This window comes from Salmo salar, chromosome 02 (assembly GCF_965601325.2).
Source record: "Salmo salar chromosome 02, fSalSal1, whole genome shotgun sequence".
NCBI classification, from domain to species: Eukaryota; Metazoa; Chordata; class Actinopteri; order Salmoniformes; family Salmonidae; genus Salmo; species Salmo salar.
In genome coordinates this window covers 28,053,990-28,078,378 of record NC_138292.1, presented here as the reverse complement: position 1 = coordinate 28,078,378, position 24,389 = coordinate 28,053,990, and the positions used below count along the sequence as shown (strand labels likewise).

General features: G+C 44.9%; 1 protein-coding gene across 2 annotated transcripts in view; it reads left to right on the top strand.

Annotated features, from left to right (window-relative positions):
* Positions 1–24,389, top strand: part of LOC106578944 (glutamate receptor ionotropic, kainate 2) — a 310,913-nt gene that overhangs the window by 191,450 nt on the left and 95,074 nt on the right. For both annotated transcript variants that reach the window (XM_045701495.2, XM_082961526.1), the window contains exon 14: positions 2,039–2,256. In XM_045701495.2, the coding sequence (XP_045557451.1) occupies positions 2,039–2,256 (218 nt within the window). The remainder of the gene's footprint in view (positions 1–2,038; positions 2,257–24,389) is intronic.

Below are 24,389 nucleotides of genomic sequence, written 5' to 3'. Positions count from 1 at the left end.
GGAAGATAGAGGGGACTGACTTTCCTCAGCAAAGTTCTGCCCAGATATGAATCTTTTGGAGAATTTTTTTTTCCTGGCCGTTGTTTTTGGCTGGTTGCATGCAATGAGTTAGCATGCAAGCCTTAATTTAAATGAAGTTGATTGAGTGATTCTTTTGCAGGTATAATCGTTGTAGAATTGTATACTGTGATTTGTAAGAGTAAGTTTTAAGAAAAGATTACAAATTGAAATTGACAAATGTTACGGTTAGAAGTCTTGGGACTCTAATCCACCTTGTGCAGGTGGGTATAATGAAGTTACCCATTTGGGTAGGTTTTTGCCCTCTGTATTTGTGTTAGGCAATTCTACATATTGCCCAGGTTAAAGATGCATCATGGCTTGAGACATTTTAGCTTCTGTATGGGCCATGTTAAATGTGTAATGGATATTCTAGAGCTTGCTGGAATGTTTTCATAAGTGTGTCAAGGGTATCTGATGTAGTAAAGTATGCTGTAGAATATACTGTACCTGTCAATGTAACAGTGTTACGTCCTGTAGTTGAGAAGATGTGGCTGTAGGGCAGAAGGGTTTTGGAGGACGAGACTGAGACAGAGGAGCACACTGTGCCTGCCTGCATGGTGTCTCTGTGACGACCACGCTGGCCTACACTGTAGAGAGGCTCCCCTGCTCCCGCGGCTTGGCCCCGCCCCCAGAAAACTGTGGGATGTGCAGTTTGGACATGACGTTACCTTGGGTACATGACAGTCAGCCCCAACCAGGTTCAGTTGCTTTGGCTCTGACGCGCTCCGCTCCAGGGCAGTCAGAAGCATTGTATTGAATGGCCTCAACGAGGTAAGGCCACTGAGTTGGTATACAGTGTTGTTCCACTGAACACAAAGCTGTCTCTGTTTTTTCCTGGTCATGTCATGTGTCTTGCTGTGTCTTTTTTTCCTAATTTGAGTGCTTTGACCAATGAGCAGTGCCGGCTGCAAGGCATCCTGGGTAATGATGGTGTGGTTGTTGAATCATGTTACACTGTCTGTCTGGCTGGTGGGGGGGGGGGGGTGAGGAGAATCAGGGAGAGTGAGAGGAGATATGGGAAGAGACATGTGAGAGTGGGGGTTGAGAGGATGCGAGGGTGGATGTGCGGAGCGGGTTGAGTGCAGTGTGTCTCTCTTTGTTCCCCTCCACAGTGCTCTCTCTCTCTTTCTCTGGTGGACAGGGCTTTGGGCATGAATTCAGATGTTACTGGACGAGGCTGTCAGGTCTCTTTTCTCTCACCATATTTCTTCCTGAGTGACGGCTCACTGCCCGGACTGGGAGAAAGTTATAAGAGGCACTGCAGAGGCAGAGTGAGATGAGTGGGAGATTGTCTCACCTAAGGAGAGAAGTGGAGTTCTTATGCTCCTATCTTTCCCACAGTTCATCGCCTTTGAGTGAATGTGCGAGATCGCAGCTTTAAATTGCCTTGAGCTACTTGAGGAGAATGATCTTCTCGCTGCCCAGTCAGACCTCAATCAACGCCCCCAGAGGAAGACCTCACTCCACCCACCCACACAGACCCCTCCTCAAGAACACACTAAAAGGCAAAAGTTCTGAACAGCATATAGCCTGGAAACTAACCATCTACATGCAGACATTTTGAGTCAAATGTAAATCAACCATCTAGGGATTTTGATTAAATGATTTCAGACGAAGCACCTCAAAAGAGGAGAAGCTTTGGTGAATCAACAGTTTGCTCCAGTGTGAGTGAATTCTAAAATAATATGCAGCCAGATCACATAGTAAAAGCCTGATTCAAACTGCCACCATGTGGCCGGATGCGCATCACAGGGCCAACCATGCACTGCCGCCCTAGATGCCCAGGGTGTGTGTGTTTGTGTATGTGCGTTTGTGCGTGTGTGCGAGTGTGTGTGCATGTTGTCTGTGACCCGGTGGGATGCCGAGGTCTGGGCTGGCCCTGGTCCTCTGGTGGTTGCTACTGGGTCTCTCCTCTTGGCTCCAGGACCCTGCCAGGGCTGACCCCTCTCTCTGCTCCTCTCCTCTCACCCCCGACCAGGCTCTGAGTTAATGCCCAAAGCCCTGTCCACCAGGATCGTAGGAGGCATCTGGTGGTTCTTCACCCTGATAATCATCTCCTCCTACACGGCCAACCTGGCTGCCTTCCTCACTGTGGAGAGGATGGAGTCGCCCATCGACTCAGCTGACGACCTGGCCAAGCAGACCAGGATAGAGTATGGAGTGGTGGAGGAGGGATCCACCATGACCTTCTTCAAGGTGGGTCACATACGGCATGGAGCCCTACTGTCCATCTATCAGTCTATTCATCTATCAGCCAGTCCATCAAGCAATCACTCCATGTATTTGTCCATCTACTGTACGAGGATACATCAAATCGGTCGACCAAATCATACAGTGTTGCACCACTAAAGGACACATGGTTAGAGAATAGAGGCAAATGTAAATGCATTTCAGATGTAATGACATGTAAGGAAAAGACAAATCAATTGGTAAATAAATTGTCGAAGAGCTCAGATGAATCTGTAGAACTCTAGTTCAACTGTAAAGCCATACATAGCTGTTACGTCCACAGTAAATCTGTGACAGCTAGATATTCCCAGGACAATAGAATGGAGTGTTCCGGAATAAAGATTTGAACGTAGTTGGGTTACAGCTGTATTTCGTGCTGCCTGTGAAATTGGCGGCAGCGTGTTTTACAGCTACAGTACTGTATATTTAAGCAATAAGGCCCGAGGAGGTTTGGTATATGGCCAATATACCACGGCTAAGCGCTGTTCTTAGCATGATGCAATGCGGAGTGCCTGGTGCCTGGATACAGCCATTAGCTGTGGTATATTGGCCATATATAACAAAGCCCGAGGTGCCTTATTGCTATTATAAACTATTTACCAACGTAATTATAACAGTAAAAATAAATGTTTTGTCATACCCGTGGTATAATGTCTGAGATACCATGGCTTTCAGCCAATCAGCATTCAGGACTCGAACCTACCGGTTTATAATAAAGTATAGCCTTTCTATACGTTCATTCTTGCCAGCTCTCTCCTCTCCAATCCCCTCAGTGGTTGATCATGTGGAATCACTGCAGCATATCAAGGGTATCTTATTAAGCCAGCAGTGTTTTAGGGTATTCTACAGTATTCTCTATGCACAAGATCTCCCTGCTGTGTCTCTCTGATTATTCTGCACTGTTTGTCTCTCGTATCGTATATCCACACCGCCGCGATGCACGGACAGCTCTATGCCAGATGGAGGGAAAATCTGTCTCTCTCAGACTGCTGCCATGGATCTTTATGGCTTCTGGTGTTTCTTTATTTTCACACTTCATTTCTATCACCTTTGTGTGTGGTATGTGAACACATTCTCAAAAGACAAACACACATGAAAACACATGCATACTCACTCTCTCTTTAACAGATATACACATTTGTGTGCACGCACACACACACACACACACACACACACACACACACACACACACACACACACACACACACACACACCAGTTAATTACTGTAGCTAATATGGCACGGTGACAGCGAAGCTTTAAACAGTATTTTTACCATTCCGTAACAAATTACTGAAAACAAGTTGGCATGAGGGAGCACAGACAGTTTGTTCTGGTGAAGAATTTTACTTATGCTGACATCCCATTGCAACAATTACAAAGAAAAATGTAATTGAAAAATTATTAAAACAAAGCAAAGTATTGTTCAAATCAAATCCAATTGTATTTGTCACATGCGCCGAACACAACAGGTGTAGACCTTACAGTGAAATGTTTACACCTGTTGTATTCAGCGCATGGGCAAATACAATTTGATTTTAACAATACTTTGTTGTGCTTTAATAATTTTTCAATTACATTTTTGTTTGTTGCCAACATCCAAAATATTTCAGATTTTAGCTTGTGCGTCACTCTGTTTCTCTCTTTTCTTGTTTACCACCCATGTGTGTTCAGAAGGATGGCACAGGAGGTCAATTAATCTCTTTCACTGTGTGAATTTTAGTCATCTGGTCATCAGATGGATTCTATCTACAGATGTAGAGGAGCCGACTGAATGACCATTTCTCTGAAAGGCATGATTCTATTGTCCCCTCATAGACCTACAGTGGGGGAAAAAAGTACTTGATCCCCTGCTGATTTTGTACGTTTTCCCACTGACAAAGAAATGATCAGTCTATAATTTTAATGGTAGGTTTATTTGAACAGTGAGAGACAGAATAACAACAAAACAAATCCAGAAAAACACATGTCAGAAATGTTATAAAATGATTTGCATTTTAATGAGGGAAATAAGTATTTTACCCCTCTGCAAAACATGACTTAGTACTTGGTGGCAAAACCCTTGTTGGCAATCACAGAGGTCAGACCTTTCTTGTAGTTGGCCACCAGGTTTGCACACATCTCAGGAGGGATTTTGTCCCACTCCTCTTTGCAGATCTTCTCCAAGTCATTAAGGTTTCGAGGCTGACGTTTGGCAACTCGAACCTTCAGCTCCCTCCACAGATTTTCTATGGGATTAAGGTCTGGAGACTGGCTAGGCCACTCCAGGACCATAATGTGCTTCATCTTGAGCCACTCCTTTGTTGCCTTGGCCATGTGTTTTGGGTCATTGTCATGCTGGAATACCCATCCACGACCCATTTTCAATGCCCCGGCTGAGGGAAGGAGGTTCTCACCCAAGATTTGACGGTACATGGCCCCGTCCATCGTCCCTTTGATGTGGTGAAGTTGTCCTGTCCCCTTAGCAGAAAAACACCCCCATAGCTTAATGTTTCCACCTCCATGTTTGACGGTGGGGATGGTGTTCTTGGGGTCATAGGCAGCATTCCTCCTCCTCCAAACACGGCGAGTTGAGTTGATGCCAAAGAGCGCCATTTTGGTCTCATCTGACCACAACACTTTCACCCAGTTGTCCTCTGAATCATTCAGATGTTCATTGGCAAACTTCAGATGGGCATGTATATATGGTTCCTTGAGCAGGGGGACCTTGCGGGCGCTGCAGGATTTCAGTCCTTCACGGCGTAGTGTGTTACCAATTGTTTTCTTGGTGACTGTGGTCCCAGCTGCCTTGAGATCATTGACAAGATCCTCCCGTGTAGTTCTGGGCTTATTCCTCACCGTTCTCATGATCATTGCAACTCCACGAGGTGAGATCTTGCATGGAGCCCCAGGCCGAGGGAGATAGCAGTGTTAAAACTGTCAGGCTTGCTTCTGAAGCTAAGCAGGGTTGGTCCTGGATGGGAGACCAGATGCTGCTGGAAGTGGTGTTGGAGGGCCAGTACGAGGCACTCTTTCCTCTGGTCTAAAAAATATCCCACTGCCCTGAGTAGGGTGCAGTCTTTTGGATTGGGACGTTAAACGAGTGTCCTGACTCTCTGAGGTCATTAAAGATCCCATTGCACTTATTGTAAGAGTAGGGGTGTTAACCCCGGTGTCCTGGCTAAATTCCCAATCTGGCCCGCATACCATCACGGCCACCTAATCATCCCCAGCTTACAATTGGCTCATTCATCCCCCTCCTCTCTCCTGAAACTATTCCCCAGGTCGTTGCAGTAAATGAGAATGTGTTCTCAGTCAATTTACCTGGTAAAATAAAATAAAAATGTTCCATTTGTGAATAATCGCACCAACTGTTGTCACCTTCTCACCAAGCTGCTTGGCGATGGTCTTGTAACCCATTCCAGCCTTGTAGGTCTACAATCTTGTCCCTGACATCCTTGGAGAGCTCTTTGGTCTTGGCCATGGTGGAGAGTTTGGAATCTGATTGATTGCTTCTGTGGACAGGTGTCTTTTATACACTTTTATACACCATTCCAAGCACTCCCTTTAAGAGTGTGCTCCTAATCTCAGCTCGTTACCTGTATACAAGACACCTGGGAGCCAGAAATCTTTCTGATTGAGAGGGGGTCAAATACTTATTTCCCTCATTAAAATGCAAATCAATTTGTAACATTTTTGACATGCGTTTTTCTGGATATTTTTGTTATTCTGTCTCTCACTGTTCAAATAAACCTACCATCAAAATGATAGACTGATCATTTCTTTGTCAGTGGGCAAACGTACAAAATCAGCAAGGGATCAAATACTTTTTCCCCCTCACTGTAGGTTACTGTTTGATTGATTGATTGGATGTTTTGACCAAAATGATTGAGTCCTCATAAATTCAGCGTTGTTCTCCATACTGTAGACATTCAGACAGGCATCGTGTGTCCTTATTGCTTTTAAAAATATATATTTAAGATTATTTTCGTTTAAAAACAATAAAAAACACACACATTCAAACAACAGCATCATACAAACAACCTCATCCCCCTACCCAGAGCCACTATCACACACCCCCATCTCCATCAACTACATCCCCCCTACCCAGACCACATCACCCCTACCCAGACCCACTAGCACACACCCCCATCTCCATCAACTACATCCCCCCTACCCAGACCACATCACCCCTACCCAGACCCACTAGCACACACCCCCATCTCCATCAACTACATCCCCCCTGCCCAGACCCACTAGCACACACCCCCATCTCCATCAACTACATCCCCCCTGCTCAGACCCACATCTCCATCAACTACATCCCCCCTACCCAGACCCCCATCAACTACACCACCCCTACCCAGACCCACTAGCACACACCCCCATCTCCATCAACTACATCCCCCCCCTACCAAGACCCACTAGCACACACCCATCTCCATCAACTACATCCCCCTACCCAGACCCACTAGCACACACCCCCATCTCCATCAACTACATCCCCCCTACCCAGACCCACACCCATATCCACCAACTATATCCCCCCCTACCCAGACCCACTATCACACACCCCCATCTCCATCAACTACATCCCCCCTACCCAGACCACATCACCCCTACCCAGACCCACTAGCACACACCCCCATCTCCATCAACTACATCCCCCCTACCCAGACCACATCACCCCTACCCAGACCCACTAGCACACACCCCCATCTCCATCAACTACATCCCCCCTGCCCAGACCCACTAGCACACACCCCCATCTCCATCAACTACATCCCCCCTGCTCAGACCCACATCTCCATCAACTACATCCCCCCTACCCAGACCCCCATCAACTACACCACCCCTACCCAGACCCACTAGCACACACCCCCATCTCCATCAACTACATCCCCCCCCTACCAAGACCCACTAGCACACACCCATCTCCATCAACTACATCCCCCTACCCAGACCCACTAGCACACACCCCCATCTCCATCAACTACATCCCCCCTACCCAGACCCACACCCATATCCACCAACTATATCCCCCCCTACCCAGACCCACTAGCACACACCCCCATCTCCATCAACTACATCCCCCTACCCAGACCCACACCCATCTCCACCAACTACATCCCCCCTACCAAGACCCACTAGCACACACCCCCATCTCCATCAACTACATCCCCCCTACCCAGACCCACACCCCCATCAACTACATCCCCCCTACCCAGACCAACTAGCACACATCCCCCCTACCAAGACCCACTAGCACACACCCCCGTCTCCATCAACTACATCCCCCCTACCCAGACCCACACCCCCATCTCCATCAACTACATCACCCCTACCCAGACCCACTTGCACACACCCCCATCTCCATCAACTACATCCCCCCTACCCAGACCCACACCCCCATCTCCATCAACTACATCACCCCTACCCAGACCCACTAGCACACACCCCCATCTCCATCAACTACATCCCCCCTACCCAGACCCACTATCACACACCCCCATCTCCATCAACTACATCCCCCCTACCCAGACCCACACCCACATCAACTACATCACCCCTACCCAGACCCACTAGCACACACCCCCATCTCCATCAACTACATCACCCCTACCCAGACCCACTAGCACACACCCCCCATCTCCATCAACTACATCCCCCCTACCCAGACCCACACCCACCCCCATCCCACACTACATCCCCCCTACCAAGACCCCCATCAACTACATCACCCTGCCCAGACCCACTAGCACACACCCCCATCTCCATCAACTACATCCCCCCTGCCCAGACCCACTAGCACACACACCCCATCTCCATCAACTACATCCCCCCTGCCCAGACCCACTAGCACACATCCCCCCTACCCAGACCCACTAGCACACACCCCCCATCTCCACCAACTACATCACCCCTACCCAGACCCACTAGCACACTCCCCATCTACATCAACTACATGCCCCCTGCACAGACCCACATCTACATCAACTACATGCCCCCTGCACAGACCCACTAGCACACACCCACATCAACTACATCCCCCCTGCCCAGACCCACTAGCACACACCCACATCTACATAAACTACATCCCCCCTGCACAGACCCACTAGCACACACCCCCTTCTCCATCAACTACATCCCCCCTGCCCAGACCCATTAGCACACACCCACATCTACAACAGTCCCCCTGCACAGACCCACATCTACATCAACTACATGCCCCCTGCACAGACCCACTAGCACACACCCACATCAACTACATCCCCCCTGCCCAGACCCACTAGCACACACCCACATCAACTACATCCCCCCTGCCCAGACCCACTAGCACACACCCACATAAACTACATCCCCCCTGCCCAGACCCACTAGCACACACCCACATCTACAACATGCCCCCTGCACAGACCCACATCTACATCAACTACATGCCCCCTGCACAGACCCACTAGCACACACCCACATCAACTACATGCCCCCTGCCCAGACCCACTAGCACACACCCATCTCGAGCATCACTTTCGCCACGTGGCCTAAAACTGCACCATTTTGTTTCTCTTCATAGCCCAAGCACTTTCAATATTTAAATAATACATTTAGATTTCCATTTTGTTATTGATGGCAGATTGATTTCCTGGTTTTTAGTATACCTTTTTTCAAGATGAGTGAGAAGAGAATTGTTCAACCCGTCGGGTATCTTACTACACCCCATATGCCATGTCTTGAAATATGCAGACAGACGGATTAAAAGTTTGATTGTATTACTTCTGACAGCCAACTTTGTAGCTCCGCCCTCAACTTCCGGAACCTTCTAGCGTTCCCAGAAAGTATGGATTATTCAGTCATTATTAGTTTTACACTTAAGACATGACTCTGCCATTGTGCTGTAGAATTTGTGAATTCTCATATTCGATTCATTAATTTATACTGAATTAAGCATGCATTTTTGTTAATTGTAATTTTGTTAGTTATGCTCAAACTTTCCCTCCATCTTATGCTAACATCAGTTTTTTTTAAGCCCTGGTTCCAATAGTTCATATTTTCTTCTAAGAGATTGTCAGTTGGATAGGCTCTCTGCAAGGTTGTCTTCCCTATCATTATGAACATCATGTTCTGGCACAAATAATACTCCTTCAAGGCTGCTCTGCTGTCCAAAATATTTAAAATCAACATTTGGTGATATGTAGCTTTTAAGTTGCATGATATGAAACTACATTCAGTCCAAAATTACTTTTTAATTCTGTCATGGAAATAAATGTATTTCCTTTTACCAAGTCATTTACGGTTTCTGTGCCTTTAGTTTTCCATGTAGAACAATTTATCGGTGCATTTTGAAAAGCTATCCAAGGATTGTTCCATAAGGTTGTGTTTTTGGTAAGTGGTACTGGTTCTTGTAGAATACGTTACATTTTCTTCCATGATGTTATAGTGTTCTTAACTATGAAGTTATGACTGAGTCCCATGTGGCTCAGTTGGTAGAGCATGGTGTTTGCAATGCCAGGGTTGTGGGTTCGATTCCCACAGGGGACCAGTCTGAAATAGAAAAAAAAAGTATGAAATGCATGCATTCACTACTGTAAGTCGCTCTCGATAAGAGTGTCTGCTAAATGCCTAAAATGTTAATAGCACCTTTAGCTTTATCCTTTGACAATAGACATGTATAAAGATTCTGGGGATGAGCACAAACACCTTCAATATGTACCGATTGTTCGTCTTAAGTGCACTTAACTATATGTCACAAGTAAAAGCCTTGGGTAGCGAGTTGATACAATTCCAAGTCTGGAAGGTTAAAACCACCATCAGACTTAAGATGTAAAACGTTCCTTTTTGTTCTATGAATGTATTTGCGCGTATAAAGTATTTTAATGACCCAGTATACTTTAAGAAAGTCTTCAGTGTAGTAATTGGTATTTCCAAAAATAAATACAAACGCTTTGCCAGCCATGCCTGTAAGTTTTATGGGAAGATTATTCCATTTAATTAGATCTGCTTTCATATTGTTGAGTAATGGAATAAAGTTCTCTCTATATACACTGCTCAAAAAAATAAAGGGAACACTAAAATAACACATCCTAGATCTGAATGAAATAATCTTATTAAATACTTTTTTCCTTTACATAGTTGAATGTGCTGACAACAAAATCACACAAAAATAATCAATGGAAATCCAATTTATCAACCCATGGAGGTCTGGATTTGGAGTCACACTCAAAATTAAAGTGGAAAACCACACTACAGGCTGATCCAACTTTGATGTAATGTCCTTAAAACAAGTCAAAATTAGGCTCAGTAGTGTGTGTGGCCTCCACGTGCCTGTATGACCTCCCTACAACGCCTGGGCATGCTCCTGATGAGGTGGCGGATGGTCTCCTGAGGGATCTCCTCCCAGACCTGGACTAAAGCATCCGCCAACTCCTGGACAGTCTGTGGTGCAACGTACCATTGGTGGATGGAGCGAGACATGTCCCAGATGTGCTCAATTGGATTCAGGTCTGGGGAACGGGCGGGCCAGTCCATAGCATCAATGCCTTCCTCTTGCAGGAACTGCTGACACACTCCAGCCACATGAGGTCTAGCATTGTCTTGCATTAGGAGGAACCCAGGGCCAACCGCACCAGCATATGGTCTCACAAGGGGTCTGAGGATCTCATCTCGGTACCTAATGGCAGTCAGGCTACCTCTGGCGAGCACATGGAGGGCTGTGCAGCCCCCCAAAGAAATGCCACCCCACACCATGACTGACCCACCGCCAAACCGGTCATGCTGGAGGATGTTGCAGGCAGCAGAACATTCTCCACGGCGTCTCCAGACTCTGTCACGTCTATCCCATGTGCTCAGTGTGAACCTGCTTTCATCTGTGAAGAGCACAGGGCGCCAGTGGCGAATTTGCCAATCTTGGTGTTCTCTGGCAAATGCCAAACGTCCTGCACGGTGTTGGGCTGTAAGCACAACCCCCACCTGTGGACGTCGGGCCCTCATACCACCCTCATGGAGTCTGTTTCTGACCGTTTGAGCAGACACATGCACATTTGTGGCCTGCTGGAGGTCATTTTGCAGGGCTCTGGCAGTGCTCCTCCTGCTCCTCCTTGCACAAAGGCGGAGGTAGCGGTCCTGCTGCTGGGTTGTTGCCCTCCTATGGCCTCCTCCACGTCTCCTGATGTACTGGCCTGTCTCCTGGTAGCGCCTCCATGCTCTGGACACTATGCTGACAGACACAGCAAACCTTCTTGCCACAGCTCGCATTGATGTGCCATCCTGGATGAGCTGCACTACCTGAGCCACTTGTGTGGGTTGTAGACTCAGTCTCATGCTACCACTAGAGTGAAAGCACCGCCAGCATTCAGAAGTGACCAAAACATCAGCCAGGAAGCATAGGAACTGAGAAGTGGTCTGTGGTCACCACCTGCAGAACCACTCCTTTATTGGGGGTGTCTTGCTAATTGCCTATAATTTCCACCTGTTGTCTATTCCATTTGCACAACAACTTGTGAAATTTATTGTCAGTGTTGCTTCCTAAGTGGACAGTTTGATTTCACAGAAGTGTGATTGACTTGGAGTTACATTGTGTTGTTTAAGTGTTCCCTTTATTTTTTGAGCAGTATATTTGTACTTTGCTGTCAGTTATTAGGCATTCTAAGTATTTCATATTTTTTGTGGTCCACTTAAAGGATTGCTGTAGATCGTGAGTCATTTTTGTGCAATTATCTAATTTTTTTTGCACGTAAATTTATATTATTCTGAAAATATTTTTTGCAAAGGGGGCATTGAGTTGTGCATGTGGATACCTGCTCACCGAACATTCCAAAATCATGGGCATTAATATATTTGTTTGTCCCCCTTTGCTGCTATAACAGCCTCCACTCTTCTGGGAAGGCTTTCCACTAGATGTTGGAACATTGCTGCGGGGACAAGAGCATTAGTGAGATCGGGCACTGATGTTGGGCAATTAGGCCTGGCTCGCAGTCTGCGTTCCAATTCATCCCAAAGTTATTTGATGGGGTTGGCATCAGGGCTCTATGCAGGCCAGTCAAGTTCTTCCACACCATTCGACAAATCATTTCTGAATGGACCTCGCTTTGTGCACGGGGGCATTGTCATGCTGAAACAGGAAAGGGCCTTTCCCAAACTGTTTCGACAAAGTTGTGCTAGAATCGTCTAGAATGTCATTGCATGCTGTGGAGTTAGGATTTCCCTTCACTGGGCCTAAGGGACCTCTCCCTTACCATGAAAAACAGCCCCAGACCATTATTCCTCCCGCAAATGCATCGAGACAGGTAGCGTTCGCCTGGCATCCGCCAAACCTAGCAGTCTGACAGACGAATCTAGATGGTGAAGCGTGATTCATCACTCCAGAGAACGCGTTTCCACTGTTAGCGAGCTTTACACCACTCCAGCCGATGCGTGGCATTGCGCATGGAGATCTTAGGCTTGTGTGCAGCTGCTTGGCCATGGAAACCCATTTCATAAAGCTCCCAACAAACACTTCTTATGCTGACGTTGCTTCCCGAGGCAGTTTGGAACTCTGTAGATCCGATGGCAATGCTCCAGCTCCTCCGGTGATAGTCACGCCAAGCTCCTCCGATATCAGCTTGATCACGTACGGTAGATGGAAATGTCCCCTTTTTCCTCATCTTCTGGTAGGGACAATATTCTCATTTTGTCACAATCGGTTTTCTAGCTGATCCAGTTCATCTTCTAAAGTTTGCACCTTTGTTTCCAGAAGGCCAATTTTGTTGTCTTGTTCGTCCACGCGGCCGCCCTGACACGATAGACTAATTTAGTTTCAAGCAAATCTGCTTTTTAAACAGATTGTTTTGGTGAGCATTTTAGCCATGTTTTCCTGGATATCTTTCAGCTGTTCGTTGCCCTCATTTGCATCTCCATGTTTATCTTTTCCTCGAAGGGAAGCCATGGCTTGTTGGGTTTGAGTCTGCGTCACTTTACACAGATTGGTTCGCTGTCTGTGTATACACTGACGCGCTCACTCTCTGCTTGAGGATATATTGATCTAACTATTTTAGAAGCTTAATTTAAACTGTGTTGTCTGGCTTCTATATATAATCATAGTTTTGACGGTACAAAACAGAGCTACTATCTCCATGCGTCCTATCGGTACACACACACACACACGAGTCCTTTTTACTATTTAACAGGGAAAAAAAATGTCATCTCTGCCGTTTGAGTAATTATTGCCTCAGACTTGTTCTGGAAAAATACATGGCTGTTACGAATCCCTTTGGCCCTGCAGTCTAGGGGGGGATGGAAACGAGACCTGTAACATAACTCATGCAAATTATAACAGTGAAAAGGAACAGTGAGAACAAAAGCCACAGACAACTCAAGTCTACCATCAAACACTCATGGTTTATTTTTAAACACACAGTAAAGGGGGGGTGGGAAAAGGGGCTAAGCTGGATCCAAGGAAATAAATAAAAGTATTCAAAAACACCCCTAAGCTAGTCTACCTGCTTCAACAGCAGCTAGCTCACTAACCAATAAAATACAGTGGGTGCTCCGCCCAGTTCTAACTAGTGTTCTTTAGACAATATTTACCTACCGGTAGTGTATGCCCATGGGCGACTTGTCTTGGTACCCCCCTTTTCCCACCATCAAACAAACAGTCAAACGCCATAACAAAACAATACTAACAGGATAATGGACAAAGTGACATGTAGTTGCAAAATCAAAAGCGAGATCTCCAGAGAGAACTGATGGGGATACTTTTAAACCAAGGGAAAGGGGATGTGATTGGGTAAGGGAAAAGGAGCAGGTGTGTCTTCTGATTAGTGACTGATTAGGGAATGATGATTGCCACCTGTGAGTAGGGGAGAAGGAGAGAAAATAAATACACACACACACACACACACACACACACACACACACACACACACACACACAGGATACCTGTATCTGTAACAATGGCTAATGGTGGCTGATTATGAAAATGCCAGTATGGGGTAACTATCTGAAGCGTCCGAAATGCACATCTTTCACTCCTCTTTTCTCAGTTTTCCAGCCACGCCATTCTATCCATCCTTGACAGACTCCCTTTACAAAAACACTGAATTATTCAAAAAGCACACACCGCTACCTAACATATCACGTCCTATTAAGGACCCTGGCAATGCTATAACTTCACCTCACTTATGTAATCCCTACGCCGGTGATGAGGAGCGAGATCGCCCCTGGTTATGGGGCTGAGTTGTTCTGCATTAGCTGTGAGACGGCCGTCAAGGCGGAGAGTGTGGCATCACCGGAATAATGATTTAAAGAGAAAAGCAGACAGGGCTTATTGAGATGATGAGAGTGATACCTGCAGGAAGAGAGGAGAGGGAGCGAGGGAACATCAGGGGAAGAAAAGAGGAATAGAAGGAAAGGAGGAGGAGGAGGAGGAGGGTTGGTGTTGTTCACGCTCCTCAGCCCCACAGGCCTGTGCTGTATAGTATGTTGCTACATTCCTTCGGTTCCGCAGGATTCCCCTACTGTATCATCACAGCAATGATACTGTAATTCACCTTCCACAATCTACCCTCACAATTCAGCTCATTTGAACCCATGTTGATTTCCTGTCAGACTTTTATTTTGTCCCTTGCTTCTTCTTGCACAACCCTTTTTGGTACAAAGGACAACCTTTTTTGGTTCCAGGGATAACCCTTTTTGGTTGCATGTAGAAACATTTTGAATGTGAGAGAGAAATTAATTAACATGTTTACCTGTTTTGTTTAATATTAACAATTATACTTAACAAATAGTAAAAGTATGGTTTCTACACCAGCTCTTTCTTTTTGGGTTCCATGTAAAACCCTCTGTGGAATGGGTTCTACCTGGAACCAAAAAAGGGTTCTTCGAAGGCTTATCCTATGGGGACAGCCGAAGAATCCTTTTAGGCTCTGGATTGCACCAAAGTGTTTGGAATGCGTAAAAAAAGACAAGAGTTGGATGATTAAGCCTCTACTTCACACTGTTTTCCTCTGGTTCAAATGTAGTCTCTGATACTTGCCTCCAGTCCAGAGGGTGATGCCCTATCTAGCCTTCAGTCTAAACACTGCCTCTCAGGATTGCCTGGCTCTTATGCTAGCCCACAACTCCCAGAACCCTGACTGAGATGAGACACTTCTATTTTGTGTTGGTTGCCTCCATAGTACAGTTCATATTTGCTTTGAAGCATCCTGGTATCTGTCACATACGTCCCAGCCAGCCCCATCACATCAAAAAGCATTGTGATTTAGCTAGCAGAGAGGCAGATTGGGTTCTGTGGCTCCTCTCCTGGCTAGTGTGTGTGTGTGTGTGTGTGTGTGTGTGTGTGTGTGTGTGTGTGTGTGTGTGTGTGTGTGTGTGTGTGTGTGTGTGTGTGTGTGTGTGTGTGTGTGTGTGTGTGTGTGTGTGTGTGTGTGTGTGTGTTTTAGGATCTGCCCGTTCACTAGCCTCTCCGCTCCACTCCATGCAGACATTTAACCCATCTGCAGTGGGGTTTTTGCTGAGCAAAGCACAGCCAGTCATACCTGAACTCCCTCTGCCCTTCAATGCTTTCTGCTCCTCCGTTTGTGGAACCGTCTCTCTTTTTTCAATCTCTCTATTTAACAGTCCTGATACTGGCGTCATCGGTTTTTGAAAATATGTTGTGTGGAGGTATTCCAGTATTAGATTAAATCTATGTCCAGCTCTCCCATTCCTCTAACCTTGCCTCCACTCTCCATGTTTCCCTCTCTCCATCCCTTGCTCTCTCTTTCCCCCTCTCTATTCTAATTTCATAAAAAAAATATCAGTTATAATTTTTATTCTCACTATTTCTCTCTCCATTCCATCTATTTTTCTATTTCATCAAAAAAGCTCAGAGTACTGATGTTGAGGACGATTGTCGCTGAGCACTTGAGGACTCTCCAGTAGTCAGCAGTGAGTTCATTGGTACTGATGACTCACCAGTCTTGAACAAAGCTTTTCTACAATACAGACAGTGGTACTTATTAAGCTATCCTACAATACAGGCAGTACTGAACTAATGTATCCTACAATACAGGCAGTACTGAACCAAGCTATCCAACAATACAGGCAGTACTGAACCAAGCTATCCTACAATACAGGCAGTACTGAACCAAGCTATCCAACAATACAGGCAGTACTGAAACAAGCTATCCTACAATACAGGCAGTACTGAAACAAGCTATCCACCAGTATAGGCAGTGATCCTCTCCTTACTCTCCTATAGTATAGACAGTGATCCTGACCATGCTCTCCTATAGTATAGACAGTGATCCTGACCATGCTCTCCTATAGCATAGACAGTGATCCTGACCATGCTCTCCTATAGTATAGACAGTGATCCTGACCATGCTCTCCTATAGTATAGACAGTGATCCTGACCATGCTCTCCTATAGTATAGACAGTGATCCTGATCATGCTCTCCTATAGTATAGACAGTGATCCTGACCATGCTCTCCTATAGCATAGACAGTGATCCTGACCATGCTCTCCTATAGTATAGACAGTGATCCTGACCATGCTCTCCTATAGCATAGACAGTGATCCTGACCATGCTCTCCTATAGTATAGACAGTGATCCTGATCATGCTCTCCTATAGTATAGACAGTGATCCTGACCATGCTCTCCTATAGCATAGACAGTGATCCTGACCATGCTCTCCTATAGTATAGACAGTGATCCTGACCATGCTCTCCTATAGTATAGACAGTGATCCTGACCATACTCTCCTATAGCATAGACAGTGATCCTCTCCTTACTCTCCTGAAGTATAGACAGTGATCCTTACCATGCTCTAATATAGTATATACAGTGATCCTCTAATTACTCTCCTGTAGTATAGACAGTGATCCCTACCATTATCTAATATAGTATAGACAGTGATCCTGACCATGCTCTCCTGTAGTATAGACAGTTATACTCACCATCATCTAATATAGTATAGACAGTGATCCTCACGATGTTCTCCTATAGCATAGACAGTGATCCTGACCATGCTCTCCTTTAGTATAGACAGTGATCCTCACCATGCTCTCCTATAGTATAGACAGTGATCCTGACCATGCTCTCCTACAGTATAGACAGTGATCCTGACCATGCTCTCCTATAGTATAGACAGTTATCCTGAACATTCACTCCTATAGTATAGACAGTGATCCTGACCATGCTCGCCTATAGTATAGACAGTGATCCTTACCATGCTCTAATATAGTATATACAGTGATCCTCTCCTTACTCTCCTGTAGTATAGACAGTGATCCTTACCATGCTCTCCTATAGTATAGACAGTGATCCTTACCATGCTCTAATATAGTATACACAGTCATCCTCACCTTACTCTCCTGTAGTATAGACAGTGATCCTGACCATGCTCCCCTATAGCATAGACAGTTATCCTGAACATTCTCTCCTATAGTATAGACAGTGATCCTGACCATGCTGTCCTATAGTATAGACAGTGATCCTCTCCTTACTCTCCTGTAGTATAGACAGTGATCCTGACCATGCTCTAATATAGTATATACAGTGATCCTCTCCTTAAACTCCTGTCGTATAGACAGTGATCCTTACCATGCTCTCCTATAGTATAGACAGTGATCCTGACCATGCTCTAATATAGTATAGACAGTGATCCTTACCATGCTCTCCTATAGTATAGACAGTGATCCTTACCATGCTCTCCTATAGCATAGACAGTGATCCTGACCATGCTCTCCTATAGTATAGACAGTGATCCTGAACATTCTCTCCTATAGTATTGACAGTGATCCTTACCATGCTCTCCTATAGTATAGACAGTGATACTGACCATGCTCTCCTATAGTATAGACAGTGATCCTGACCATGCTCTCCTATAGTATAGACAGTGATCCTCTCCTTACTCTCCTGTAGTATAGACAGTGATCCTTACCATGCTCTCCTATAGTATAGACAGTGATCCTTACCATGCTCTCCTATAGTATAGACAGTGATCCTGACCATGCTCTCCTATAGTATAGACAGTCATCCTCTCCTTACTCTCCTGTAGTATAGACAGTGATCCTTACCATGCTCTCCTATAGTATAGACAGTGATCCTCACCATGCTCTTCTATAGTATAGACAGTGATCCTGACCATGCTCTCCTATAGTATAGACAGTGATCCTGACCATGCTCTCCTATAGTATAGACAGTGATCCTGACCATGCTCTCCTATAGTATAGACAGTGATCCTTACCATGCTCTAATATAGTATAGACAGTGATCCTGACCATGCTCTCCTATAGTATAGACAGTGATCCTGACCATGCTCTCCTATAGTATAGACAGTGATCCCTACCATGCTCTCCTATAGTATAGACAGTGATCCTGACCATGCTCTCCTATAGTATAGACAGTGATCCTGACCATGCTCTAATATAGTATAGACAGTCATCCTCACCTTACTCTCCTGTAGTATAGACAGTGATCCTGACCATGCTCTCCTATAGTATAGACAGTGATCCTCTCCTTACTCTCCTGTAGTATAGACAGTCGTCCTCACCTTACTCTCCTATAGTATAGACAGTGATCCTGACCATACTCTCCTGTAGTATAGACAGTGATCCTCTCCTTACTCTCCTGTAGTATAGACAGTTATCCTGACCATGCTCTCCTATAGCATAGACAGTGATCCTCTCCTTACTCTCCTGTAGTATAGAAAGTGATCCTTACCATTATCTAATATATTATAGACAGTGATCCTGACCATGCTCTAATATAGTATAGACAGTCATCCTCACCTTACTCTCCTGTAGTATAGACAGTTATCCTGACCATGCTCTCCTATAGTATAGACAGTGATCCTGACCATGCTCTCCTATAGTATAGACAGTGATCCTCACCATGCTCTCCTATAGTATAGACAGTGATCCTGACCATGATCTCCTATAGTATAGACAGTGATCCTCACCATACTCTCCCATAGTATAGACAGTGATCCTGACCATGCTCTCCTATAGTATAGACAGTGATCCTGACCATGCTCTCCTATAGTATAGACAGTGATCCTGACCATGCTCTCCTATAGTATAGACAGTGATCCTTACCATGCTCTAATATAGTATAGACAGTGATCCTGACCATGCTCTCCTATAGTATAGACAGTGATCCTGACCATGCTCTCCTATAGTATAGACAGTGATCCCTACCATGCTCTCCTATAGTATAGACAGTGATCCTGACCATGCTCTCCTATAGTATAGACAGTGATCCTGACCATGCTCTAATATAGTATAGACAGTCATCCTCACCTTACTCTCCTGTAGTATAGACAGTGATCCTGACCATGCTCTCCTATAGTATAGACAGTGATCCTCTCCTTACTCTCCTGTAGTATAGACAGTCGTCCTCACCTTACTCTCCTATAGTATAGACAGTGATCCTGACCATACTCTCCTGTAGTATAGACAGTGATCCTCTCCTTACTCTCCTGTAGTATAGACAGTTATCCTGACCATGCTCTCCTATAGCATAGACAGTGATCCTCTCCTTACTCTCCTGTAGTATAGAAAGTGATCCTTACCATTATCTAATATATTATAGACAGTGATCCTGACCATGCTCTAATATAGTATAGACAGTCATCCTCACCTTACTCTCCTGTAGTATAGACAGTTATCCTGACCATGCTCTCCTATAGTATAGACAGTGATCCTGACCATGCTCTCCTATAGTATAGACAGTGATCCTGACCATGCTCTCCTATAGTATAGACAGTGATCCTCACCATGCTCTCCTATAGTATAGACAGTGATCCTGACCATGATCTCCTATAGTATAGACAGTGATCCTCACCATACTCTCCCATAGTATAGACAGTGACCCTGACCATGCTCTCCTATAGTATAGGCTGTGATCCTGACCATGCTCTCCTATAGTATAGACAGTGACCCTGACCATGCTCTCCTATAGTATAGACAGTGATCCTGACCATGCTCTCCTATAGTATAGACAGTGACCCTGACCATGCTCTCCTATAGCATAGACAGTGATCCTCTCCTTACTCTCCTGTAGTATAGACAGTGATCCTTACCATGCTCTCCTATAGTATAGACAGTGATACCTACCATTATCTAATATAGTATAGACAGTGATCCTGACCATGCTCTCCTATAGTATAGACAGTGATACCTACCATTATCTAATATAGTATAGACAGTGATCCTGACCATGCTCTAATGTAGTATAGACAGTCATCCTCACCTTACTCTCCTGTAGTATAGACAGTGATCCTGACCATGCTCTAATTTAGTATAGACAGTGATCCTCACCATGCTCTCCTATAGTATAGACAGTGATCCTCACCATGCTCTCCTATAGTATAGACAGTGATCCTCACCATGCTCTCCTATAGTATAGACAGTGATCCTCACCATGCTCTCCTATAGTATAGACAGTGATCCTCACCATGCTCTCCTATAGTATAGACAGTGATCCTCACCATGCTCTCCTATAGTATAGACAGTGATCCTCACCATGCTCTCCTATAGTATAGACAGTTATCCTGAACATTCTCTCCTATAGTATAGACAGTGTTCCTCACCATACTCTCCCATAGTATAGACAGTGACCCTGACCATGCTCTCCTATAGTATAGACAGTGATCCTCTCCTTACTCTCCTGTAGTATAGACAGTGATCCTTACCATGCTCTCCTATAGTATAGACAGTGATCCTGACCATGCTCTCCTATAGTATAGACAGTGATCCTGACCATGCTCTCCTATAGTATAGACAGTGATCCTCTCCTTACTCTCCTGTAGTATAGACAGTGATCCTTACCATGCTCTCCTATAGTATAGACAGTGATCCTGACCATGCTCTCCTATAGTATAGACAGTGATCCTCTCCTTACTCTCCTGTAGTATAGACAGTGATCCTTACCATGCTCTAACATAGTATAGACAGTGATCCTGACCATGCTCTCCTATAGTATAGACAGTGATCCTCTCCTTACTCTCCTGTAGTATAGACAGTGATCCTTACCATGCTCTCCTATAGTATAGACAGTGATCCTGACCATGCTCTCCTATAGTATAGACAGTGATCCTCTCCTTACTCTCCTGTAGTATAGACAGTGATCCTGACCATGCTCTCCTATAGTATAGACAGTTATCCTGAACATTCTCTCCTATAGTATAGACAGTGATCCTGAACATTCTCTCCTATAGTATAGACAGTTATCCTGAACATTCTCTCCTATAGTATTGACAGTGATCCTGACCATGCTCTCCTATAGTATTGACAGTGATACTGACCATGCTCTCCTATAGTAAAGACGGTGATCCTGACCATACTCTCCTATAGTATAGACAGTGATCCTGACCATGCTCTCCTATAGTATAGACAGTGATCCTGACCATGCTCTCCTATAGTATAGACAGTGATCCTCTCCTTACTCTCCTGTAGTATAGACAGTGATCCTTACCATGCTCTAACATAGTATATACAGTGATCCTCTCCTTACTCTCCTGTAGTATAGACAGTGATACTTACCATGCTCTCCTATAGTATAGACAGTGATCCCTACCATTATCTAATATAGTATAGACTGTGATCCTGACCATGCTCTACTATAGTATAGACAGTGATCCTGACAATGCTCTAATATAGTATAGACAGTCATCCTCACCTTACTCTCCTGTAGTATAGACAGTGATCCTGACCATGCTGTCCTATAGTATAGACAGTGATCCTCACCATACTCTCCCATAGTATAGACAGTGACCCTGACCATGCTCTCCTATAGTATAGACAGTGATCCCTACCATTATCTAATATAGTATAGACAGTGATCCTGACCATGCTCTCCTATAGTATAGACAGTGATCCTGAAAATGCTCTAATATAGTATAGACTCATCCTCACCTTACTCTCCTGTAGTATAGACAGTGATCCTGACCATGCTCTCCTATAGTATAGACAGTGATCCTGAAAATGCTCTAATATAGTATAGACAGTCATCCTCACTTTACTCTCCTGTAGTATAGACAGTGATCCTGACCATGCTCTCCTGTAGTATAGACAGTTATACTCACCATCATCTAATATAGTATAGACAGTGATCCTCACGATGCTCTCCTATAGCATAGACAGTGATCCTGACCATGCTCTCCTATATTATAGACAGTGATCCTCACCATGCTCTCCTATAGCATAGACAGTGATCCTGACCATGCTCTCCTATAGTATAGACAGTGATCCTGACCATGCTCTCCTATAGTATAGACAGTGATCCTGAACATTCTCTCCTATAGTATTGACAGTGATCCTGACCATGCTCTCCTATAGTATTGACAGTGATACTGACCATGCTCTCCTATAGTATAGACGGTGATCCTGACCATACTCTCCCATAGTATAGACAGTGACCCTGACCATGCTCTCCTGTAGTATAGACAGTGATCCTGACCATGCTCTCCTATAGTATAGACAGTGATCCTGAAAATGCTCTAATATAGTATAGACAGTCATCCTCACTTTACTCTCCTGTAGTATAGACAGTGATCCTGACCATGCTCTCCTGTAGTATAGACAGTTATACTCACCATCATCTAATATAGTATAGACAGTGATCCTCACGATGCTCTCCTATAGCATAGACAGTGATCCTGACCATGCTCTCCTATATTATAGACAGTGATCCTCACCATGCTCTCCTATAGCATAGACAGTGATCCTGACCATGCTCTCCTATAGTATAGACAGTGATCCTGACCATGCTCTCCTATAGTATAGACAGTGATCCTGAACATTCTCTCCTATAGTATTGACAGTGATCCTGACCATGCTCTCCTATAGTATTGACAGTGATACTGACCATGCTCTCCTATAGTATAGACGGTGATCCTGACCATACTCTCCCATAGTATAGACAGTGACCCTGACCATGCTCTCCTGTAGTATAGACAGTGATCCTCACGATGCTCTCCTATAGCATAGACAGTGATCCTGACCATGCTCTCCTATAGCATAGACAGTGATCCTGACCATGCTCTCCTATAGTATAGACAGTGATCCTGACCATGCTATCCTATAGTATAGACAGTGATCCTGACCATGCTCTCCTATAGTATAGACAGTGATCCTCACCTTACTCTCCTGTAGTATAGACAGTGATCCTGACCATGCTCTCCTATAGTATAGACAGTGATCCTGACCATGCTATCCTATAGTATAGACAGTGATCCTGACCATGCTCTCCTATAGTATAGACAGTGATCCTCACCATATTCTCCTATAGTATTGACAGTGATCCTGACCATGCTCTCCTATAGTATTGACAGTGATACTGACCATGCTCTCCTATAGTATAGACGGTGATCCTGACCATACTCTCCCATAGTATAGACAGTGACCCTGACCATGCTCTCCTGTAGTATAGACAGTGACCCTGACCATGCTCTCCTATAGTATAGACAGTGATCCTCTCCTTACTCTCCTGTAGTATAGACAGTGATCCTTACCATGCTCTCCTATAGTATAGACAGTGATCCCTACCATTATCTAATATAGTATTGACAGTGATCCTGACCATGCTCTAATATAGTATAGACAGTCATCCTCACCTTACTCTCCTGTAGTATAGACAGTGATCCTGACCATGCTCTCCTATAGTATACACAGTGATCCTGACCATGCTCTCCTATAGTATAGACAGTGATCCTCACCATGCTCTCCTATAGTATAGACAGTTATCCTGAACATTCTCTCCTGTAGTATAGACAGTGATCCTCACGATGCTCTCCTATAGCATAGACAGTGATCCTGACCATGCTCTCCTATAGTATAGACAGTGATCCTCACCATGCTCTCCTATAGTATAGACAGTTATCCTGAACATTCTCTCCTATAGTATAGACAGTGATCCTGACCATGCTGTCCTATAGTATAGACAGTGATCCTCACCATACTCTCCCATAGTATAGACAGTGACCCTGACCATGCTCTCCTATAGCATAGACTGTGATCCTCTCCTTACTCTCCTATAGTATAGACAGTGATCCTCACCATATTCTCCTATAGTATAGACAGTGATACTGACCATGCTCTCCTATAGTAAAGACGGTGATCCTGACCATACTCTCCTATAGTATAGACAGTGATCCTGACCAT